This window comes from Arvicanthis niloticus, chromosome 5 (assembly GCF_011762505.2).
Source record: "Arvicanthis niloticus isolate mArvNil1 chromosome 5, mArvNil1.pat.X, whole genome shotgun sequence".
Taxonomy (NCBI): domain Eukaryota; kingdom Metazoa; phylum Chordata; class Mammalia; order Rodentia; family Muridae; genus Arvicanthis; species Arvicanthis niloticus.
Window position 1 is genome coordinate 22,716,925 of NC_047662.1, and position 20,081 is coordinate 22,737,005.

General features: G+C 39.9%; 1 protein-coding gene across 24 annotated transcripts in view; it reads left to right on the top strand.

The window, feature by feature from the left end:
• The window catches only part of Epb41 (erythrocyte membrane protein band 4.1), a 154,766-nt gene that overhangs the window by 50,570 nt on the left and 84,115 nt on the right, over nt 1-20,081 (top strand). For 22 of the 24 annotated variants that reach the window (XM_076934086.1, XM_076934083.1, XM_076934088.1 and 19 more), the window contains 2 exons: nt 14,722-15,193; nt 18,322-18,531. In XM_076934086.1, coding sequence (XP_076790201.1) covers nt 14,726-15,193; nt 18,322-18,531 — 678 coding nt within the window. In that variant the 5' untranslated portion in view covers nt 14,722-14,725. Of the gene's footprint in view, nt 1-14,721; nt 15,194-18,321; nt 18,532-20,081 lie in introns of those variants that run through there. The other 2 variants (XM_076934089.1, XM_076934098.1) reach the window with 1 other exon arrangement.

The following is a 20,081-nucleotide window of genomic DNA, read 5'->3' on the forward strand; positions in this document are numbered from 1 at the left end:
TTCATGTTTAGAAGGTTTTGCTTGATGTATACATGTGTGTACTATGTGTGTGCCTGGTACCCTTGGAGGTCAGAAGAAGGCATTGAATCCCTGGAAACTAGTTACCTATGGATGTGAGCCACCATGTGGGTGCTGGGAGCCAAACCCAAGTTCTCTGCAAGAGCAACAAGTGCTTTTTAACTGCCATCTCTCTAGCCTTATAGAGAACATGGATTTGATGAAAGCAGGCCAGAAATCGGGTAGCCTGCACTATCCTTCGAGTCCCATTGCTCTAGGACCGTGGCTAGCTCATGTTCCTCCTCTGCAGTTATGGATGAATGGGATAATAGCTGCCTTTTCAGCAGTGAAGAAGCTGTTGACCAAGTTACTGCATTTTGTCCTTCCTGTAAGTAGCGTGTAATACATTTCTCAGGAATATATAGGTTAACGGGACTCTAATACTTTTACAAAAGAAAAAGTTTCAAATGCAACATTATAACAATGCAAATTAGCATCATCAGTCCAGTTTGGCTCTTCAGTCCAAATGCAGGAGCACAGTTGATCTTTTAGAAAGGAAACTGCAGTTTATTTTCACTTTTGTGTGGAGAGCACACTGACTCCCTCTGTGTTTATAGATCCAACATAGGTTTATAACTTTTTGCCTTTTTGGCAAGATGACTTTAGTGTACATATTTTTCTTTTCTTTATTTTTTGGGGAGTGGGAAAAGACTTTCTATGTAGGCTTGGCTGGCCTAGAGCTTACTACATGCAAGTTTTTTTTTTTTAAAGATTTATTTTATTTATTTAATGCATATGAGCATCCTGTCGCTGACACACCAGAAGAGGGCATCAGATCCTATTACAGATGGTTGTGAGCCACCATATGGTTGCTGGGAATTGAACTCATGACCTCTAGAAGAGCAGCCAGTGCTCTTATGTGCTAAGTCATCTATCTATCTCTGCAGCCCTGGATCCAGGCTCCTTTGCGTGTAGTTATCCTGATACTAGTTCTCTAGATTTAGCAGTTCACTAAATGTATCACATTTAAGAGTCTACTAGAGCCGGGCGGTGGTGGCGCACGCCTTTAGTCCCAGCACTTGGGAGGCAGAGGCAGGCAGATTTCTGAGTTCGAGGCCAGCCTGGTCTACAGAGTGAGTTCCAGGACAGCCAGGGCTACACAGAGAAACCCTGTCTCAAAAAACCAAAAAAAAAAAAAAAGAGAGTCTACTAGAAATGTGTGGATGAGAAATGTCAGTGAATTCTGTGTGCTGCTATCCTTCAGCTTCCCCTTGATTAACAAAGTGAAATGTTCTTAGATTAATTTTGTTATTTATTTATACCTATATGCCTCTCTCTGTGTGTACATGTGCACACAAGTGCAGGTGCTCACAGTCTCTCTGTACATGTGCACAGGAGTGCAGGTGCCCACAGACCCCAGAAGAGGCATCTGACCTGCAGGAGCTAGAGTTGTGAGTTGCCTGGCGTGGGTTCTAGGATCTGAGCTCAGGTCCTCTGCACGGGCAGCAAGTCAAACTGCTGCCCATTTCTTCGACCCCAATAATGTGAAGAAGATATTTTAAAATGGGGGCTTTTATGGACATAAATAACCAAAGGCAGATGACTAGATTCTTTTATATTCTCATCAGACGAGAAGAGCCTTTAAACCCAGCATTCAGGGGACAATTTTTTATGAGTTCAAGGCCACACTAAGATAAAGGTTAAAAAAAAAAAAAAAAACAACAACAAAAAACAAGAAAACCATTCTGATAATTTACTTTTTATTCAGTATTGAATCTATATATTTTGATATCTGATCTGTCCAAACTGTACTACAAATCTGAATTCTAAAGCTGTGTATTTTAAAGAGAAAGTATATTTTTGCCAATACTGCAAGACTTGTAGAAAATAGAGAAACAAATATACTTTAATGGGACAAAATGAATTTACTAGCTAAAAGATACATTTGTCATTTGTTAATGTAATCTGTAAAACTTAATTTTCCTGTCAGAATGGTAGCTCATTTAATCACAACAACAGTCCTCTAAAGTACAATACTGTCTTTGAAACTTAAAAAAAAAGAAGTTTAGGGAAGTTTAATGTAACCAAGTTCCCAGTTTAGAAGAAACTGACTCAAACTTAGGTCTGTCAACTCAAGGTAGGAAGGACTTATTTCAGTTTTATTTATTCAGAGCTTCATTTATTCATTATATATTCAGAGCTTTCAGGCCAGTATGACAGAGCGGGCATGGCAGAACAGCCCTGCCTATGTCACAGCCGGTAGACACCAAGGTGGCTGTGCACCACCACCCCACAGGAGTTTTAAATCTGTCTTTTCTTCTGGCTCACCAACCTTGACTCAAGCTCTAGTTATCGTTCATGGATTCTGTTGAGAAAGTTCAGTCTCTTTGTTTCAATTTCCTTCCATTTCCTGTATCCGCTCAGGAGGAAAAAATTCTCAGTGCAGAATTTGCAGTGGTATTTTCATCTTTCAATATTTTCATGACCCAGAACGTGAAATACAAATTTTTTGACCATTCCAAAAGACAGCGTTTTGCAATTTGTTCCCGCTTAGCCTTGAATTTGTCTTGCTCCCGTTTTTTCCTGCCAAGTGATTTTGGTTAGAGATTTGTTTTCACACCCGTGCTCAGGCTTCTCTCTGGGTGCTAACATTACCAAGTCATGCTACGTTAGCTACCCCGTGTTCTTCACCCAGCCTACCTCATTGTTTAAGGTTTAACTCAGATTGTCTCTCAAAATTCTTTGAAAATTTTGTTTTATTTCTAGTTGTGTTTACGGGGCCCACAGAGGCAGCAGAAGGTTGTCAGGTCTGGAGCTAGAGGAATCAGAGGCAGCTAGCTGTGAGCCACTCCATATCGCAGCTGAACCTGGATCCTCTGCAAGAACCCAACATAGTTTTAACCACTGAGCCGTCTCTCCAGGACTTCCCAAATTCTTTTGCTATCTATCTATCTATCTATCTATCTATCTATCTATCTATCTATCTATCTATCTATTATTTTATTTTTGAAGACAGAGTCTCTCTGTAGCCCTGGCTGTCCTGGAACTCACTATGTAGACTAGGTTGGCCTTAAGCTCAAAAAGATCTGCCACTTCTGCCTCCCAAATGCTTGACTAAAGCCATGTGCCACCTTGCACAGTACAAAACTTTTTTTTTTTTTAAATAAAAAGCCAATTGCCTCAAAAAGTCTCTTAATTTCTGAACACATTATTACATAATTATTTGTTTTGGCCTCACTTTTTAAATAGACTAAAGTCTTGGAGGGTAGAAACAGAGATCTTGTATGGCAGTCTTGGCGCTCAGCAGGTTGCCCTGGATATTCAGATATGTTCAGTAGATGTTCCTTGAGTCAGTGCGTAAGTATTTTGAGTTAGTGAATACATTTTGAGGTGTTTCTTGTAATTATGATAAAACTTTAATTTCTCTTTTCCTCAAAGGAAAGAAAAGGAAAATATTCAGGTTTTTACTTATGAGGAATAAAAACTTCTATTGATATTGTTGATCGCATTGAGAGTATAAGAGTATTACTTTATTATTTAAAAGATTTTTGCAAAAAAAGATCTTGAGTAACTTAAAATGACATAATTATTTTTAAAGAGAAATTTGGAACTCATTTTCTGGCAGGATTTAGTTTAATGTAATACTAGTTAAGAGAGTAGTGTGTGATCAGGAAACTAAAGGAGAAAGAAGGCAAGTCGGTTAGGTGTGGAATGAGGTGCCAGGGTTCCTGGTGATCTCAGCAGAACTGAAATGCAACCTCATGTTTTCAGAGCGACCTAGAGGTTAGGTGGGAATGGCTAGCCTGCCTGTCTCCCTCTGGACTCAGGTTCCAGGCAGATGACCCAGAACCACATCCTTGGGGGAATCAAGTGGTGCTGCCGTCTGAGGAGATGCTCTTCACTTTACTCTGCCAACCATCTTTGTTGCCAAAGGATAAGCTAAAGGAGAAAATATTTGGCATGAACTTAAGTATGTCAAATATTGTGCTTTGTGAGATGACATATCAGTTAATGTCCTTTGGATGCTACATAATAAATTAACAAATTATTGCGTTATAATTAAAGTTTTAAACAGCATTTTTTTTCTGTGAGTGCACATTTTTCGTCAGAGTAGTGAATTATGTACGCCTCTAAAAAGCTTCAGAAGTACATAGTTCATTCCCCAAACCCCTTGTGGTTATTTTTAAAAACTTCAGTGTATAAACTTTGGGTTTCTTTAAGTCCTGCTTGCTGCTTTTGGTCCTATCTTTCTATCTCAAGATGGCTTAGGATTATGACCCAATTGTACACATTTAAGTAGGAGCCCAAAGTGGAGCAGTGAATCTACTTCTGAACTCTGAAATACAGTTTTCTAAGAGTAAAACTACATTTTAACCTAAGGGTAATTATACTAGCTTGCACTGTCTCTTTAGGGCAGCTGCTTTTGTCTGTCTCTCACAATGTAGTATACACTTGACCTTTCTTTTTATTTCTCCCTGTCCCTCCCTGGCTCCATCCTGTCTTGGTTTCCTTCTCCACTCTGCCCTTTTTAGCAGGTAGAGTTTTTCTTTTTGGTGTTACGTTTGTTTTTGAGACAGCGTCTCTATACAGAGACCTGGCTATCCTGGAACTCACCATCTACACCAGGGTGCTTTTTCTTTTTAAAAAATATGTATTTTTGCCAGTTATTGGTGGCACATGTCTTTAATCCCAGCACTCCAAGAGGCAGAGGCAGAGGCAGGCAGATCTTTTGAGTTCAAGGCCAACCTGATCTACGTAGTAAGTTCCAGGATAGCCAGAGCTACAAAGAAAAACCCTGTCTTAAAAAAACTATATATATGGTGTGTGTGTATGATATATGATGATATATATATATATAATATATCATTGAATATATAGTCAATGATATATATTGAATATATAGTCAATGATATATAATATGTATGAATATAATATAATGAATATATAATATATGAATATGAATATAATATATGAATATAATGAATACATATATACAATGATATATATATCATTGAATCTCCTGGAACTTAATCACAGAGGGCTGGGTACTGAGAATTGAACCTGGGTCCTCTGCAAAAGCAGCAAGTGCTTTTAACTGCTGAACCATCTCTCCATTTCCTCTTTTTAATAATAAAAACAAAACCTATAAAGATGCACATACACACACACACACACACACACACACACACACACACACATACACACACACACACACACACACACGCATGCATGCACGTATATAAGTCACCAGGGAGGAGGAGCCTCACCTGAGGAACTGCCTCCTTCAAACTGGACTGTGTGCACATCTGTGGGGACATTTTTCTGGTCAGTGACTGAAGTGAGCAGGTGCAGCCCATGGTGAGCACCATTACCTCTGGCCCCTGCCTGTGTGAGAACGCGGGCTGAGCAAGCCAGTCTCCAAGGTCTGCTTCAAGCTCCAGCCTTGCTTTCTTTCCATGACGGACTGGACTGTAACCTGTAAGATGTAATGAGCTCTTTTCACCCCCAAGTTGCTTTTGGTCATGGTGATTATCATAACAACAGAGAAGCAAACTAGAATACTCTGGAAAGAAAGAGACTGGTCATTATGTTGATGTGGTTTTCTTGAAGGTCACTTCTCTGATAGTCTCAGCCAATCACCACATAATGGAAACTTGAGAGTGGACTTAAAAGGTAATTTGAAGAACTAAAATCAATTTCATAAAAATTACTGGAGGCTTTCCAGTAATGTGACTCAATCTTAGTGTTCTTAGGATTTATTCTTAATTTGGACACAATTTTAACATGATTGGCTATTTGACTTTGCTAATGGTGGATTAGTTCATAAGAATAGAAGATGCTGCAAGCTGCTTGTTGACAGGCCTCCTCGAGAGCAGCAGTGTATGAGCTGACTGCTAGTGCACAGAACTATCAAAGGCAGACTTCAAGACTGGAAGAGAGCCAGCCACTCCAAGGACTTTGTTCTCCCGCTAGGACATCAGTTCTGCATAGTAACTGAAGCTCATAGTGATGACTAAGTCAATAAAGTTTAATTTTGTTCTGTAGATTAAAAAAAAAAAAACTAAAACAAAGCACATAGCTCATTTTTTAAAAGATTTCCATCGAGAATGGCTAAAATAACACATTTTGAGACTCAGTGGATGAGAAGCCATTCTTCGGAAAATGGCTTTTGACGTTTGGGCTTCAAACACTTCTGTCTCAGTGATACTTTGCTTGGAAATCCTGAGTATTAATGTATCTAGAACGTACATAGATATTTTCTGAGTCCAAGCTAAAATCCTGCAGAGATGTATTGGACCTCTTTTTTTTTTTCTTTTAGAAGGAGATGAGTAAGAATCTGTTTATTTAAAAAATATCTTTGAATGAGTTGATCCAACGGTATTAGTCATCATAGAAATGACTTAAATTAAACTCAAGTTGGTGAAAACAGCTTGTTCATGCTGAATATCACCCCTGACTCACGGCAAATAAGTCTTAAAGACTCAAAATAATTTCAAGAGGAGAAAGGAAGGATTACCTTTTTTATTTTGAAAACCACATTGCATCTCTTGTTTTTCTATAAGTGATTTTTCATGTACTTAAATTGAATATAAAAGGAAGACACTTTCCTGTGGTTTGGGGAGAATTGATTTTACTGGGAAACAAGCTGTTTTCTAGCATGTCCTTAAAACTTTAATGTTTGAACTTTTGTTATTGTTGGTTTTTTTTTTTTTTTTCTGTATGAAAGAATGTCCCAGGATTGCATTTTCTGAGTAGAGAAAAAAAGGCCTTTATCTTTTATTTTGTTTTCTTAATCCTCTGTCTTACGGTTTTCATTACTGTGAACAGGAGGCAACTCTTAAAATGGACAACATTTAATCGGCACTGGCTTATAGGTTCAGAGGTTCAATCTATTATCATCAAGGCAGGAGCATGGCAGCATCCAGGCAGGCATGGTGCAGGAGGAGCTGAGAGTTTACAGCCTCATCTGAATTAAAATAACCCTTTCCCATGTTACTACTCTAAGGACCCTTGCGTTTCCTTTCTATTTGTAACTGTTAGCCCTGGAAGAGAACCTTGAGCTCAGCCAATGTAAGGCCTTTTCTCTGTCCTCCATGACAGTGGACATTCATCTTCTGACTAATGTTTTTGGTGATAATCCAGTCTCCATGTCTGCTAGTTTCAAATCAACCAACTCTGAAAACTGGAAAAAACTCACCAATGCTAATTTTTTCCTTATTATTGCCATCTAAATGATATAGCATAGCAACTGTTAGCATTCACATTGTGTGAGGTGCTGACACCTAACTAGAGGTGATTTAAAGCATGTAAGAGGCCTGCTGAGATGGTTCAGTGTGTAAAAGCGCTTGCCTTGCAAGCCTGACAACCGAGTTTCATCCCTAGAGCCCACACTGGAAAGAGAGAACCAATTTCCCAAAGCTGTCCTCTGACTTTCAGCCACATACATTCTGTGACACATGCCTCTGTCTCGTCCGTGCGTCCGTCCGTCCATCCGTCCGTCTGTCTGTCTCTTACACATGCACAAACTAAATGTGATAATATAAAATTTTAGGAGGTGTGTGTAAATACTATGCTGTTTTGAATGAGAAATTTAAGCATCTGATTTTGGAATCCTTTGGGATCCTAGATCCCTGTGGCTAACAAAGGATGGTTTTAATAAGCCGAGTTCTTAAACAGACCACTTATTAAATGTCTTTGAGTATTAGGAATTTATTTTTGGTTTTTATGTAAATGAAACTGTTTACAATTTCCAGGGACTATGAATTCTTCCTTGTGTCAACTTTAAATCATGTTATTTTATCTTTTCTTTGACAAATGCATTCTCTTTGAACTACCAGAACTGAATGGAAGTTTTAAGTCACAATGTAATTGCTGTGAACTGAGGGATTATTTCCAGAGAATTCTGGCTGGACAGTGAAGTCCAGTCTTACTCCTGTAGCCTTCTAGTTATGATGTACCTGTAACATTGTAACATTTTCAAAATACACAGTGGATTGTTATATGAGACCTCTGACTCTTCAGCCTTAGAAATGCAGCTAAAGATCTCTTAACTGTCTTATAATTCTATTTCTCAACCAGGCAGTGGTGACAGGTAGGCAGATTTCAGTGAGTTCAAGGCCAACCTAGTATACAGAGTGAGTTCCAGGATACCCAGGACTACACAGAGAAACCCTGTCTTGAAAAACAAAACAAAACAATAATTGTATTTTTTTTGTAGAATGTTCAGTCAAGACCTTGATCTTTTTCTTGTGGACTGTTGTCATATTGGAAATCAGTGAGGTGGGCGAAAGCCAGATCCTTTAAAAGGGGTTGTAGATTGGGATAGAAGTGTAGATTTGACAGTCATGATGGCAGTGGAGCTGAGCCACTTTGTGTCCTAAGTGACTGAGCTGGAGAGGACAAAGGGAAGGCTATGGACAGTACTTGCCTATGTTTATGATTTGATGAAGTGACTTACTGAACTAGGAAGAGCAGAATTGAGTTGATTTCCATTGTGTTTTAGATGGCTGTGAGATACCTCTCTTCTTGTTGGTTCCATTTATTTTGTGTTTGGCTTGAGACAGGCTCTTTTATGATAGCCCAAGCTGAACTTGAACTCATGGTCTTCCTGCCTCAATTTCCCTAGTGCTGGGATTATGGATCTGTACCACTGTACTCAGTGGCTGTGTCTTACTAGGTCATTTATCATAGTGGGCCAAGGGAGACATAGAATGCATTTAGGGTTAGACCTGTAAGTGCTTGTGCTAAGGAGTGACACAGAAATTCGAACAAGCCAGGGAGACTAGGGTAACAGTCACTCTAAGGCTGATTTCAGCTTCACACATTGTCTACCCAGTATAAGTTTCAGCTTCCCGAGGGATTCCCATTGTGGCTGTGCACTGATAACCTGAATTTACCTGGCCGTTTGTGGTGTTTCTCTCTGTCCCCACTTTTTACTTACTTCCTATTTAGAAATCTTCAGTGACTCTTCAGCTTTCAGAACAATTTACCATAACCAGTCTTTCTAAACTGGCATCTCCTTCTCTCCCTGTTCCATCTTCAAGTAGACCTCAGAGAAAGAGAAGTTTGTACATGTGTGGAGCTTCAAACTGAAGGTGCTAGAAATGAAATAAACCGTCCCAACCATCAGGGTTCTTTAACAGCCAGGTTTATTATTACAGACATTATTACCCTGAGAATTACAATATAATTATCACTCCATTGTTTATTAAAATTTTTATCAAAGTATATGTTGGGGCTGGAGAGATGGCTCAGTGGTTAAGAGCACCATCTGCTCTTCCAGAGGTCCTGAGTTCAATTCCCAGCAACCACATGGTGGCTCACAACCATCTGTAATGGGATCTGATGCCCTCTTCTGGTGTATATGAAGACAGTGACAGTGTACTCACATACATAAAATAAATAAATCTTTAAAAAAAAAGTTTATGTTGACTCTGTATTGAGGCCTTTCCTCCCCCCCCCCTTTGAGGAGGCTGTTTATGTGGGAAATGCACACGTGTACAGAATTGTTACAATGTAGTAAACATTAAAAATAATGTGTGCCATCAAGTATATATTTTTTTCGAGACAGGGTTTCTCTGTGTAGTCCTGGCTGTCCTGGAACTCACTCTGTGGACCAGGCTGGCCTCAAACTCAGAAATCCACCTGCCTCTGCCTCCCAAGTGCTGGGATTAAAGGCGTGCGCCACCACCGCCCGGCTCAAGTAGATATTTAATAGATGTTCAGTGCTATTATTTTGATTGAGATCTAATTTTAAAGGAATGCTGTATATTCTAACTGCACCATCTCCTCCTCCTCCTCATGATCTGAGTCTAGTTAGTCTGAGATGCTTGCTGGTTCCTAAGTGCCTGTAATGTTCTCACTAATGCTAATCCCCCTGCCTGGAATTCCATTTGCTCATGTGCCTCAAGTTTCTTTCTGTTGACATCTGTATTCATCGTTAACTTAAAAGCCACCTCTTTCAGGAGCTTTTTCTGGTTGCTCTAGTTGAATGCTCTTTGAGTGTTCTCTATAACTTTGTAGTTCTGATTTCACTTAGAACACCTTGTCAGATGAAATAGTAGGTTTTGCTTTTTAGTTTGAGCTATCTATGTATTTATTCTCTACTTAAGATTTGTATATTAGAGACCCAAGCCAAAACCGTACACCCAGTTACCATTCAGTAAACATCAATATGGATACTCTGAGAGCCAATTTGAAGAGTAAAATGGTTAATTATGCCATTAGACTTTGTTCTTAAATGTGGATGGCAAGGAAAGTTTTTATAACGCTACCAAATTGTACTGTTCTCATTAAGTTTTCCACCTAAGAAGCTTTAATGGAACACCAACTCTGTTAATTTTTAAAGAAAAAAAAAAAAGAAAGAAAGACCTCATTTGGCCTTCTCAGTTGGCTTAGTGTGGGGCCTTTAATGATCTGGTTTGCTTCCAGAAAGCAGATGCACACTGTTAGGACAGATGTATCTCTGATTCCAAGTGCTGTCCAGTTCTGGGGCTGGGAGGATTAAGACCGGTTCTGAATGGGAACGCATCTCTTTGTCTTCAGTGTTGCGCTGATTTTCTTTTCCTTTACAACAATCAAAAGACCTCTTTGTGACATTAAGTAAGTAGATACTCTCCGTAGGGCTTTGTACTAGGTTGAGAATAGCATCATTCAGCAGTGAGCATCTGTCTGTAGTGGTGTCCTGGTTCCGCCACTCGGCTTTGTGTCTTCCTCTGCGTATCCACGCTGTCATCTGTAACTTGAGGAACTTGATTGCGTGCACCACTGACTTACCAGGACACGTTTGAGCTACTAAAAAGTAATAACTATTTATTGAGCTGAACTGGTGGCGTGCACTGGTAGTCTCAGTATTCAAGAGGTACAGGCAGGAGGACCAGGAGTTCCAGGTCAACCTTGACTACATTGGCAGTTTGAAGTTAGCATGGGCTATATGAGACTTTGTCTCAAAAAGCTAAAACTATTTGTTTATTTATTTATTGTTTTGTTTTTCAAGACAGGGTTTCTCTGTGTAGCTTTGGCTGTCCTGAAACCCTCTCTGTAGACCAGTCTGGCCAGTCTCAAGTCTCCTGTGTGCTGGAATTAAAGGTGTATTCCTTTATGCTCCACTTTTTTTTTTAAATGTTCAAATTCATGGCAAAGTATATTGATTCTTTTGTTGTTATTTTATAATTCTATGAATATCTCAATCATTGTGTTCTAATTGTGGCAGAGATTTTATGCAAGGAGATATCTAGAGTGCTAAATCTGGACAAGTGTTATGTCTGCATGGGAAATGTGTCATTGGCACACTTTGGTGTTAATAGTTCTGCTTGCACACTTAATAACATGGGCCTTTGTGTGCTTCTTGCATTAATTCAGCAAGCGTTTGTTGTGTAAAGGTTTTCTCAGTGTTCATGTTCCACTTTGTGTAAGCAACTTTTTGCTGCTTAGAAGATGCTTCTGCCTTTAAAACTAGAAGAAGAAAACCCCTAAGACACAAGGATAAATACTGTCTGTCTACTAAAGCTGTATGTTCAGGACTGTCAGACACTAAGTTATTGTCTTGCTAAAACTTTAATGACAGATTTTGAAGGTAGTGTAAAGTCTTTCATGTTGGGAAATGTTAGTGCAGAGATGGTTTCTGTTCCCTTCTGGTCAGGCAGATGTGAAGCTGTGTGTGCAGTCCATGGACATCATGTGCCATCCTCAGCTTCCCTTGCTTAGTTTTGCAAAGGGAATCTCATGGTGCTCCTCATTTCTCATTTCTGCATAATGACAGAGGTTTCACATCCCGGTTTTCTTCTTGTGCTTTTTAATTGCTTTGGGGTTTAATGAAAGGTAACTTCAGATGTGTGTTTTCTATTCCTGATACGAAGGTGACGGCCATTTTATTTCTCCTGAGTACAAGTTTGCCTCAGGAGCAAAAAACTAAATCTGAGTTTGGGTAGATGGTTTGTGCAGTGGTTGTAGAGACCACATTTGTATTACATTAGCAGAGTTGGCTCAGTGACTTAGTGAATTAGGTTAGAAGATGTACTTCTTTACCATCGTTTTAAAAAATACTCTTCATATTTAAAACTAGACTTAGAGGTCTAAGGGCTTTCTTTTTACAACCATGCCTTCATTTATTTTGGTACCATTTTTGTGGCTTGCAACTTACTAACAGTATTGTCTTGGGCAAGTTACTGTGTCCTGTCCAAATATTAACCAGGCCTGACTCAGTCTAGAACCCTGTGAGACAGGGTAGTTGTGGAATTGAAGTGTCCTCTGGTACAAGATCAGATGATACCTCTGGCGCCCACAGTGGGGCTATTGAAGGGTTTGGTTGAGGTAATGTAACTGACATAGGGCCTGACACTGGAACAGTGCCCAGTGAAAGTGTTCGGGGCTTCCCACTTTCACTGTTCTGTTCCTGGTGTATGCAGTTGTTCTAGGAGTGTCTCCTACTGAAGTAAGACTTCGGCTGCACTTCAGTTTCATTGTATCAAAGTTGAATCCAGAGTAAACTTCTCTGTCATAGAGACCTTGTTTATTTTGTTCACCGTGACATCATTGGCACTAAGTCTTGGACCTGTGCTAAGTGCTTGATAAGTATTTGATGGATGAATGGATTTGCTGGAATAAAATTAGAGGGTGCCTTTGATGTTTACAGATATCAGATGAACTCAGGTGAAATTAAATCATTAAAAAAAATGTATTTGGTAATTGAGATGGCCCAGTGGATAAAGCCACTTGTTGCCAAGCCTGACCTGAGTTTAGTCCTCAGAACCCATAGAGTAGAAGGATAGAACTGGTCTCCACAGGAGAGAACTGGTCTCCATAGGCTGCCTTCTGGCTTTCACATCTAATCCTAATAAAACAAAACAAAACAAAAAACAAAACTGGGCATAGTGGTGCACAGGTTAAATCCCAGCACTGGGGAGGCAGAGGCAGGTGGATCTCTGTGAGTTTTAAGCCAGCCTGGTCTACAGAGTGAGTTCCAGGACAGCCAGAGCTATATAATAAGACCCTGTCTCCAACAAAAACAACAAAATAAAACAAAATACAAAAAACCCAAACTTTTATTAGGGAGATGGGGAGATGGGTCTGTCACAAAGATGCTTGCTGCCCTGCAAACATGAGGATCTGAGTTTAGATTGTCAGCACCCATGTAAATTGCTGAGCTCAGTGTCACATGTTTGTAGTCCACATCACTGAGAAAGCAGAGAGAGATCCCTGGAACTCATTGAACAGTGAGTTTAGCCAAATCAGTGAACTCCAGGTTCAGTGAGAAACCCTGTCTCAGAACCATAAAGGAGAGAGTATTTAGAAAGACAACCAACGTTGACCTCTTCCCCCTGCCATGCACATACACACCTATACATATATATGGCACACACAGATGCTTAATATTAGTTATATGCAGGGTCTGCTCTAGGCATTGTGTGTATAGTGGTGAAAAAGACTCACAGGCTAGATAGTTGGCTCAGCAGTTAAGAATACTTCCTTTGCTTACAGAACACGAAAGTTTGATTCCCAGCACCCACACTGGTGGTGGTAGGGGGAGGCTTACAACTGCCTGTAACTCCAGCCCCAGGAGATCGAACACCCTCCCTGACCTCAGGCACCTGAACACACACACATTAAAAATAAAGTGAATCTCTTAAAAAAGACTGGAGCTTATTCTCATAAAATTTTGTATTTTGAGTGGAGGAGGGGTTTGGAAGAACAATAAAGAAGTGAAGCCCAGAAGGTCTGAAGTGTTGTAGGGCTGAGAGGGCATCTGTGGGATCAGGGCCACTGCTTTAGTTGGGGTGCTGGGGAGGCCTCTCTGAGGGATGTGTCATGTGAACTGGAACAGCAGTGACGTGCCTTTGATTCTCATCCTGTGGCTTGAGGACTAGTGCTGGAGCCTTGACATCAAGTTTCACTTATGTGAAGTTTGTAGCCTGCCCTCTCCCTCTGCTCACGTAAAACACAATATAAATCAGCATTGGCTTCCTAAAATGTTCCCTATAGCGTTTCTCTGGTTTCCCCTCCTAGTATAATGGGTTTACTTCCTACTTTCAAAAATGCTGAACATTCAAACGCTTATTTCTCAGGAAAAAAAAAAAAAAAAAAAAACCCAACTCTTTTGAAGAGTTTAAAATGGGATACCTCTGAATAAGAACGTAATTTGGTATTACGTCATGAAACCTGAAGGCATCTTCTGTGTGGTTGGTTTGACTGTATACTTGTCCTTGCTTTTGTCAACTATGGTAGCAACTGATCACAATTCTGTGTTTGTTCTTCTTAATGGAGAAGTCTTCACCCTAAGAAATACAACGAAGGAAAGCAAAAGAGATTCGCAGAACTTTTAAATGTAATAATTTTGGGGATGGAATTCCTGCAAATTTTGCAGTTTTGACTGACACCTTGAAAGGACAGTACTCAGATACCCTGTTTTAGGAGCATAAAGGTGTATTTGCTATGTACAGTTCTGAGCCTTTAATTTAATGATGGTATATTTCATTACACGATCTTGGTAGATATTGTTTTAAGCTATTCTCTCAATGTGCATATCTTTCATGACTTAAGGCATTAATAATTTATTCAGGATATATAGGTAATTTTTTTTGTGCTTTAATGCAAGGTGTTCTGTTTAATGGATTGGAATTCTGTTGGTGATTAAATCTAAATATATTAGCCTTTTGAGGTTTAGGGGTTTGCCTGCACCAGTGTGTTTTGCTTATAATAGTTCCCTTTTCTTTATCCTTTTAATAGGAACATGACAACAGAGAAGAGCTTAGTGGCTGAAGCTGAGAATTCTCAGCACCAGCAACAGAAGGAAGAAAGTGAGGGAGCCACAAACTCAGGCCAACGAGAAACTCAGCTGGAGGAGGCTTCCCAGGCAGCCACAGTTGAGAGCAGTAATCAGGGTGAGCAGAAGCTGAAAGCATCCAATGGGGACACGCCAACACATGAAGACTTGACCAAGAACAAGGAACGGACATCAGAAAGCAGAGGCCTGTCACGACTGCTCTCCTCATTCCTCAAAAGGCCCAAGTCTCAGGTCTCTGAAGAAGAAGGCAGAGAAGTAGAGTCGGAGAAAGAGAAAGGTGAAGGAGGTCAGATAGAACTTGGAACCAGCCTTGATGAAGACATCATTTTAAAGGCCCCCATTGCGGCTCCTGAACCTGAGCTCAAAACAGACCCGTCTTTGGATCTTCATTCATTAAGCAGTATAGAAACACAGGTAAGGCGTGTGAATGGGGGAGAAGATACTGAAGATGCATTATATGCTGTACTTTTCATAGAAGAATATTTGGCTTTGTTTTTTATGAGCCAGTTGGCTTAGGCATTGATAAAGGTAAATAGCGTGAAGAGTTTCTTCTCTAAAGAAATCAATGTCATCAGTTGAAACCTGACTTAAAAAATATACTTTATAAGTCAAAGAAATGAGAGAAAACTATCAAATGAGCTTATTCAGTCCATATATCATCTTGCTGCAACAGTGGAACAAATTTGAGTTTTATTGAGAGAGCAAGGAAGGAGTGAGGTAGTTTAGAGCAGTGTGACCCTTCAATGAAAATCTTCATTAATCCACATGATGGATTTGGGCCATCCCAGGGTACATGGTAGATCTGAGCCAGGCTCTGGGCCATCCCAAGGTACGTGGTACATCTGAGCCATGCCTGCCTTATTAACCTGTAGGGAACACATTACTGTGAGATATAGAGAACAGTGTTAATTCTATTCCTTGTGTAATAGTTTTAATTTTTTAATACATTTATTTCTGTATGTGCATGCATGTGCGTGCATTGCGCTGTGCCCATGGAAACTAGGGCACCACTGTGGAGACTCAGTTCTCTTTTTCCCACTGTGTGGCCTTCAGGAATCAAGCTCAGGTAACCAGGCCTGCCAGCAAGTGCTGTTACCTGCTCAGCCATCTCATTGGCTCCTTCTGTAGTATTTATTCATACAGGGCTTTAACTTTGTCACAGTGTAGTTAAACACAAGTTGTTGCTTTGTCCAGAATACATGTGAAGGCACTAGTAGTGTAACTCAAACTGTTTCCTAGGAATCTTATTCTTTCCAGCCTTAGTACAAAATAAGAGTTATGTTCAAAATTTTACTTCTGAAGCGTCAGATATTATCTGGATTATTAAAGTTTAAGTCCTGTGTGTGCTTCAGTGAAAGGCCTAAAGTTTGGGGTATATAGTTTAATTAGACTTCTAAAATGATTACATGTGTTTCCAGAAATATTATTTGTATGTGCTGAGTGCCAAAGACTGGACTTTGGGATGAAATCACAATAGGCACTGGCCGTTAGTAAGACAATATAAAAACAAGATCGGGGTTACATAGATGGCTCAGTGGGTGAAAGGCTTTCTGCACCAGCCTGGTGACCTGATTCGAATCCCTAAAGCCCTCTTAAGAAGCTCAGTGTGGTAGAACAAATCTGTAATCCCAGCATTCCTCTTGCAGGATGGGAAGTGCAGACAGGAGACTCACCTGGAAGCTTGTGGGTCAGTTAGTTAAAGTGAACAGTGCAGTGGGCGAAACAAGAAAGACCCTGCCTCTAAGGTAGATACCAAGAGCAAGCTCCTGAAAGTTGCCATGTGCACACACACACACACACACACACACACGAAAGAAGATTCATTATGTAATAGTTATGAATGAGATCTATGTAATCAAGTTAGGGACTGCATAGAAATCACAGAAAAGTGATAAGCCCTCATGCTTGCATAGCAAGCATTTTACTGACTGATCAATTTCCCAGCTTCATCTATTCGCCTTGTTTGTTTGCTACCTACCTACCTACTATCTATCTATCTATCTATCTATCTATCTATCTATCTATTTTTTGAGAGAAGGTCTCACAATGTAGGCCTGAGTAGCCTGGAACTAGCTCTGTAGACCAGGCTGGCCTCTAACTCACAGAGATCTACCTGTCTCTACCTCCTGAGTGTGGAGATTAAAGGTGTGCACCCATCTCCCAGCACTCATTTATTAGTTTTAAATGCTTGTTTAGTCATTCATTTATTCAAAAATAACTATTGAAAACCTGTTGTGTACACCAGGTTCTAGGATAGGATGTACCCTGAGAAGTTGCAAACTATAAGTGGTGGGGCAGTATGGTGGCTCAGAGGGTGAATTGTTTGCTGCTGTGAGCCTGATGATTACCCACATGAAGGTGGGAGGAGCAACAGACTACTCGTTGATATAGAAATGGTTCAGTGGGCTGGGACAAACCTGATACTTCACAAAGGCCTCTCTGAGGATGTGTGTGAGATGTTTGTGGAGGCTATTACAAGCCTGTTAGCCATTCCTGAATCTGGTACATCAGGCAAGCAATTCAATCTTTTCCTTTTTATTTATAAATATCAATCATGTATTGTTTTGGAAGAAAAAAATTCATAGAATTTAATTAAAACTCAATAGATTTATTGTATTGAAAGTAAGGAAATAGTTCAGTGTGGCCCCTAATCCCAGCATTTAGAAGACAGAAGCGAGAGAAATACAAGTTTGAAGCTAGTTAGTCCTTATAAAACAAACCAATTACAAAAAATCAGTAAGAAAACGTGGGTCAAAACATTTTCTAACTTTTGGGACTGGAGAGATGGCTCAGCAGTTAAGAGGCACTGGCTGCTCTTCCAGAGGTCCTGAATTCAACTCCCAGCAACCACATGGTGGCTCACGACCATCTGTAATGAGATCTGATACTCTCTTCTGGTGTGTATGAAGACAGCTACAATGTACTCACATCCATAAAATATATTTTCTGACTTTCCTGTGTTGCTTCGGGACTTAATGGTTGCTGAAGGTAGCCAGCCTCAGTCTTCCTCTTCCTTCCTTCAGCCTTGTTTGGATGTGTCAAGGCAGAGAGGCATTAAGGTGGAATTACAGTTTTTAGCCTGATAACATCATTTGCTTAATGCAGATATGTAGAAGATACATAGCCCTCAAAAACTTTTAGCTGTTTATAAAATGTAAAGCCTGTGACAAATCATTTTATCTTCAGTTCACAAAGTGACCTTGCTAAAGCTGATGATCATAGAGTAGACACGACGAAAGTTTGATGAGCATTATAGTATATGATGCTGAGAGCAGTAGATTGCTGTCCTACAGTCACGCACCGATTTGGTAGGATTCTACCTGGAAAAAAAAAAGAATAGTAATGTTGAACATCTTTACAGAAATCATAACACCTTTTAGAAAAATATGATATAGTTAATATAATTAAACTTATTTTGCTTTAATAGTTTTTTTTTTCCTGTTTGTGTCTTTATTGGTAGGGGTACTATATTATTTACCATAGGTAGGAGTGTGTGGTTTGTGAGTACCTTTACAATGACTTGGTGTCATGGATGTGTGTAGCCAGCTCAGGAGGAACACAGAGAGGACCCAGATTCTGAAACGAAGGAAGGAGAAGGGATTGAAGAGTGCTCTGGAACAGAGGTGAAAGAGGACCCAGAATCAAGAGCAGAAAGAGAAGCCGAAGCCTCACAGAAGCCCGTCAGGAGACACAGAAACATGCACTGCAAGGTCTCCTTGTTGGATGACACAGTCTACGAATGTGTTGTAGAGGTGAGTTGTTTTAATCCCAGGTCAGACCACTCAGTCACTTCCTGTGCTACAGACAAGGCCCACCCCAAGGACATTCTGTGGGTGGAAATGTTGACAGTGGCTTTCTGGAAATGAGGGGACAGGAAAATTTTGAGTCTTATTTTTTCCTCCCTGAATCTGTCAAAATCTTGGGACTTAAAGTTATTTTGTTTTTCAAAAGATAATATGTATGTATGTATGTATGTATGTATGTATGTATTATGTATGGTGGGTACCTCTCTATGACCAGATTTTCCCAAATGGTCTGAATTTGTAGCTATCCTGTAATTATGTTTGAAAAAGAAATTACCAGGAGGTGTCTGGTGCAGAAGCACCTGCCATGCAGCTGTGAGTTCACATGCCCAGAACCCACACAGAACTGGCTGCATTAGCATCTGTAATCCCTGTCCTCTCACAAGAAGATGAGTATAGAGGCAGGAGGGTTCCATTAAATTGGTGAGCAGATAGCCTGGTGCAGGAAGTGGTGATTCCCTCTTTCAAATAAGTTACAGGGCAAGGGACAGACACCTGAGGTTGTTCTCTGGCCCACATACGTGCCGTGGCACTCACACAATTACATACATACGTGTTATGAGTACACACATAAACATACACACATAGATAGAGAGATCAAATAGATAATTAATTTAAAAAGAAGTTACATGGCTGGAGAGATGATTTAGAGCATTTGCTGCCCCCTCAGAGAACTGAGTTTGGTTCCTAGTATCCGTATGATGGCTAGCCTGTAGCTCCTGTTCCAGGGGATATCCTCAGGCACCTGCCAACAGGTGATGCTCACAACTTCATGTGGACACACACACACACACACACACACACACTCTATTTCTAATATTTCTGTGCCCCCAGATCTAAGCCTCAGTCATTCATTGTATCTGATATGTCTTTAGTTCTATGAGATATACGACAGAAGTAAAAATTATATAATGCTTTCTTTTTTTTCCAGTTGGAGATTATATATATATATATATATATAATTTCTTTTTTGTTGTTGTGTGGTTGTTTTTTGTTTTTTTCAAGACAGGGTTTCTCTGTATAGCCCTGGCTGTCCTGGAACTCACTCTGTAAACCAGGCTGGCCTCGAACTCAGAAATCTGCCTGCCTCTGCCTCCCAAGTGCTGGGATTAGAGGCGTGTGCCACCACCACCTGGCATATATATTATTTCTTAAAATCTCTAACTTTTATGAAAGAATTAGTAATTGAGTCAGGATTGAGTAAATGCCAGTTATTTAGCTTCCTTCTTTGTCTCTTCAGGACAAACTAAACTGTTAACTGTTGCTTTAGCTAGAACAGTAGTTGCCATTATGCCATGGTTGCTGTGTGCACAATTATTGTAAATACTAATAGCTTTTATGAATAAAATGTGTGATTTATGTGCTTGAACTTCATTATTTCTGGGTCAGATTTTGTACATATGTAAATGTGTCCAACCACAAGCATTCTAAAATATTATATATAGAAGACATAGTATCTTTGATTTTGTAATTGTGGTGCTGTTCTTGAGATGGGGACT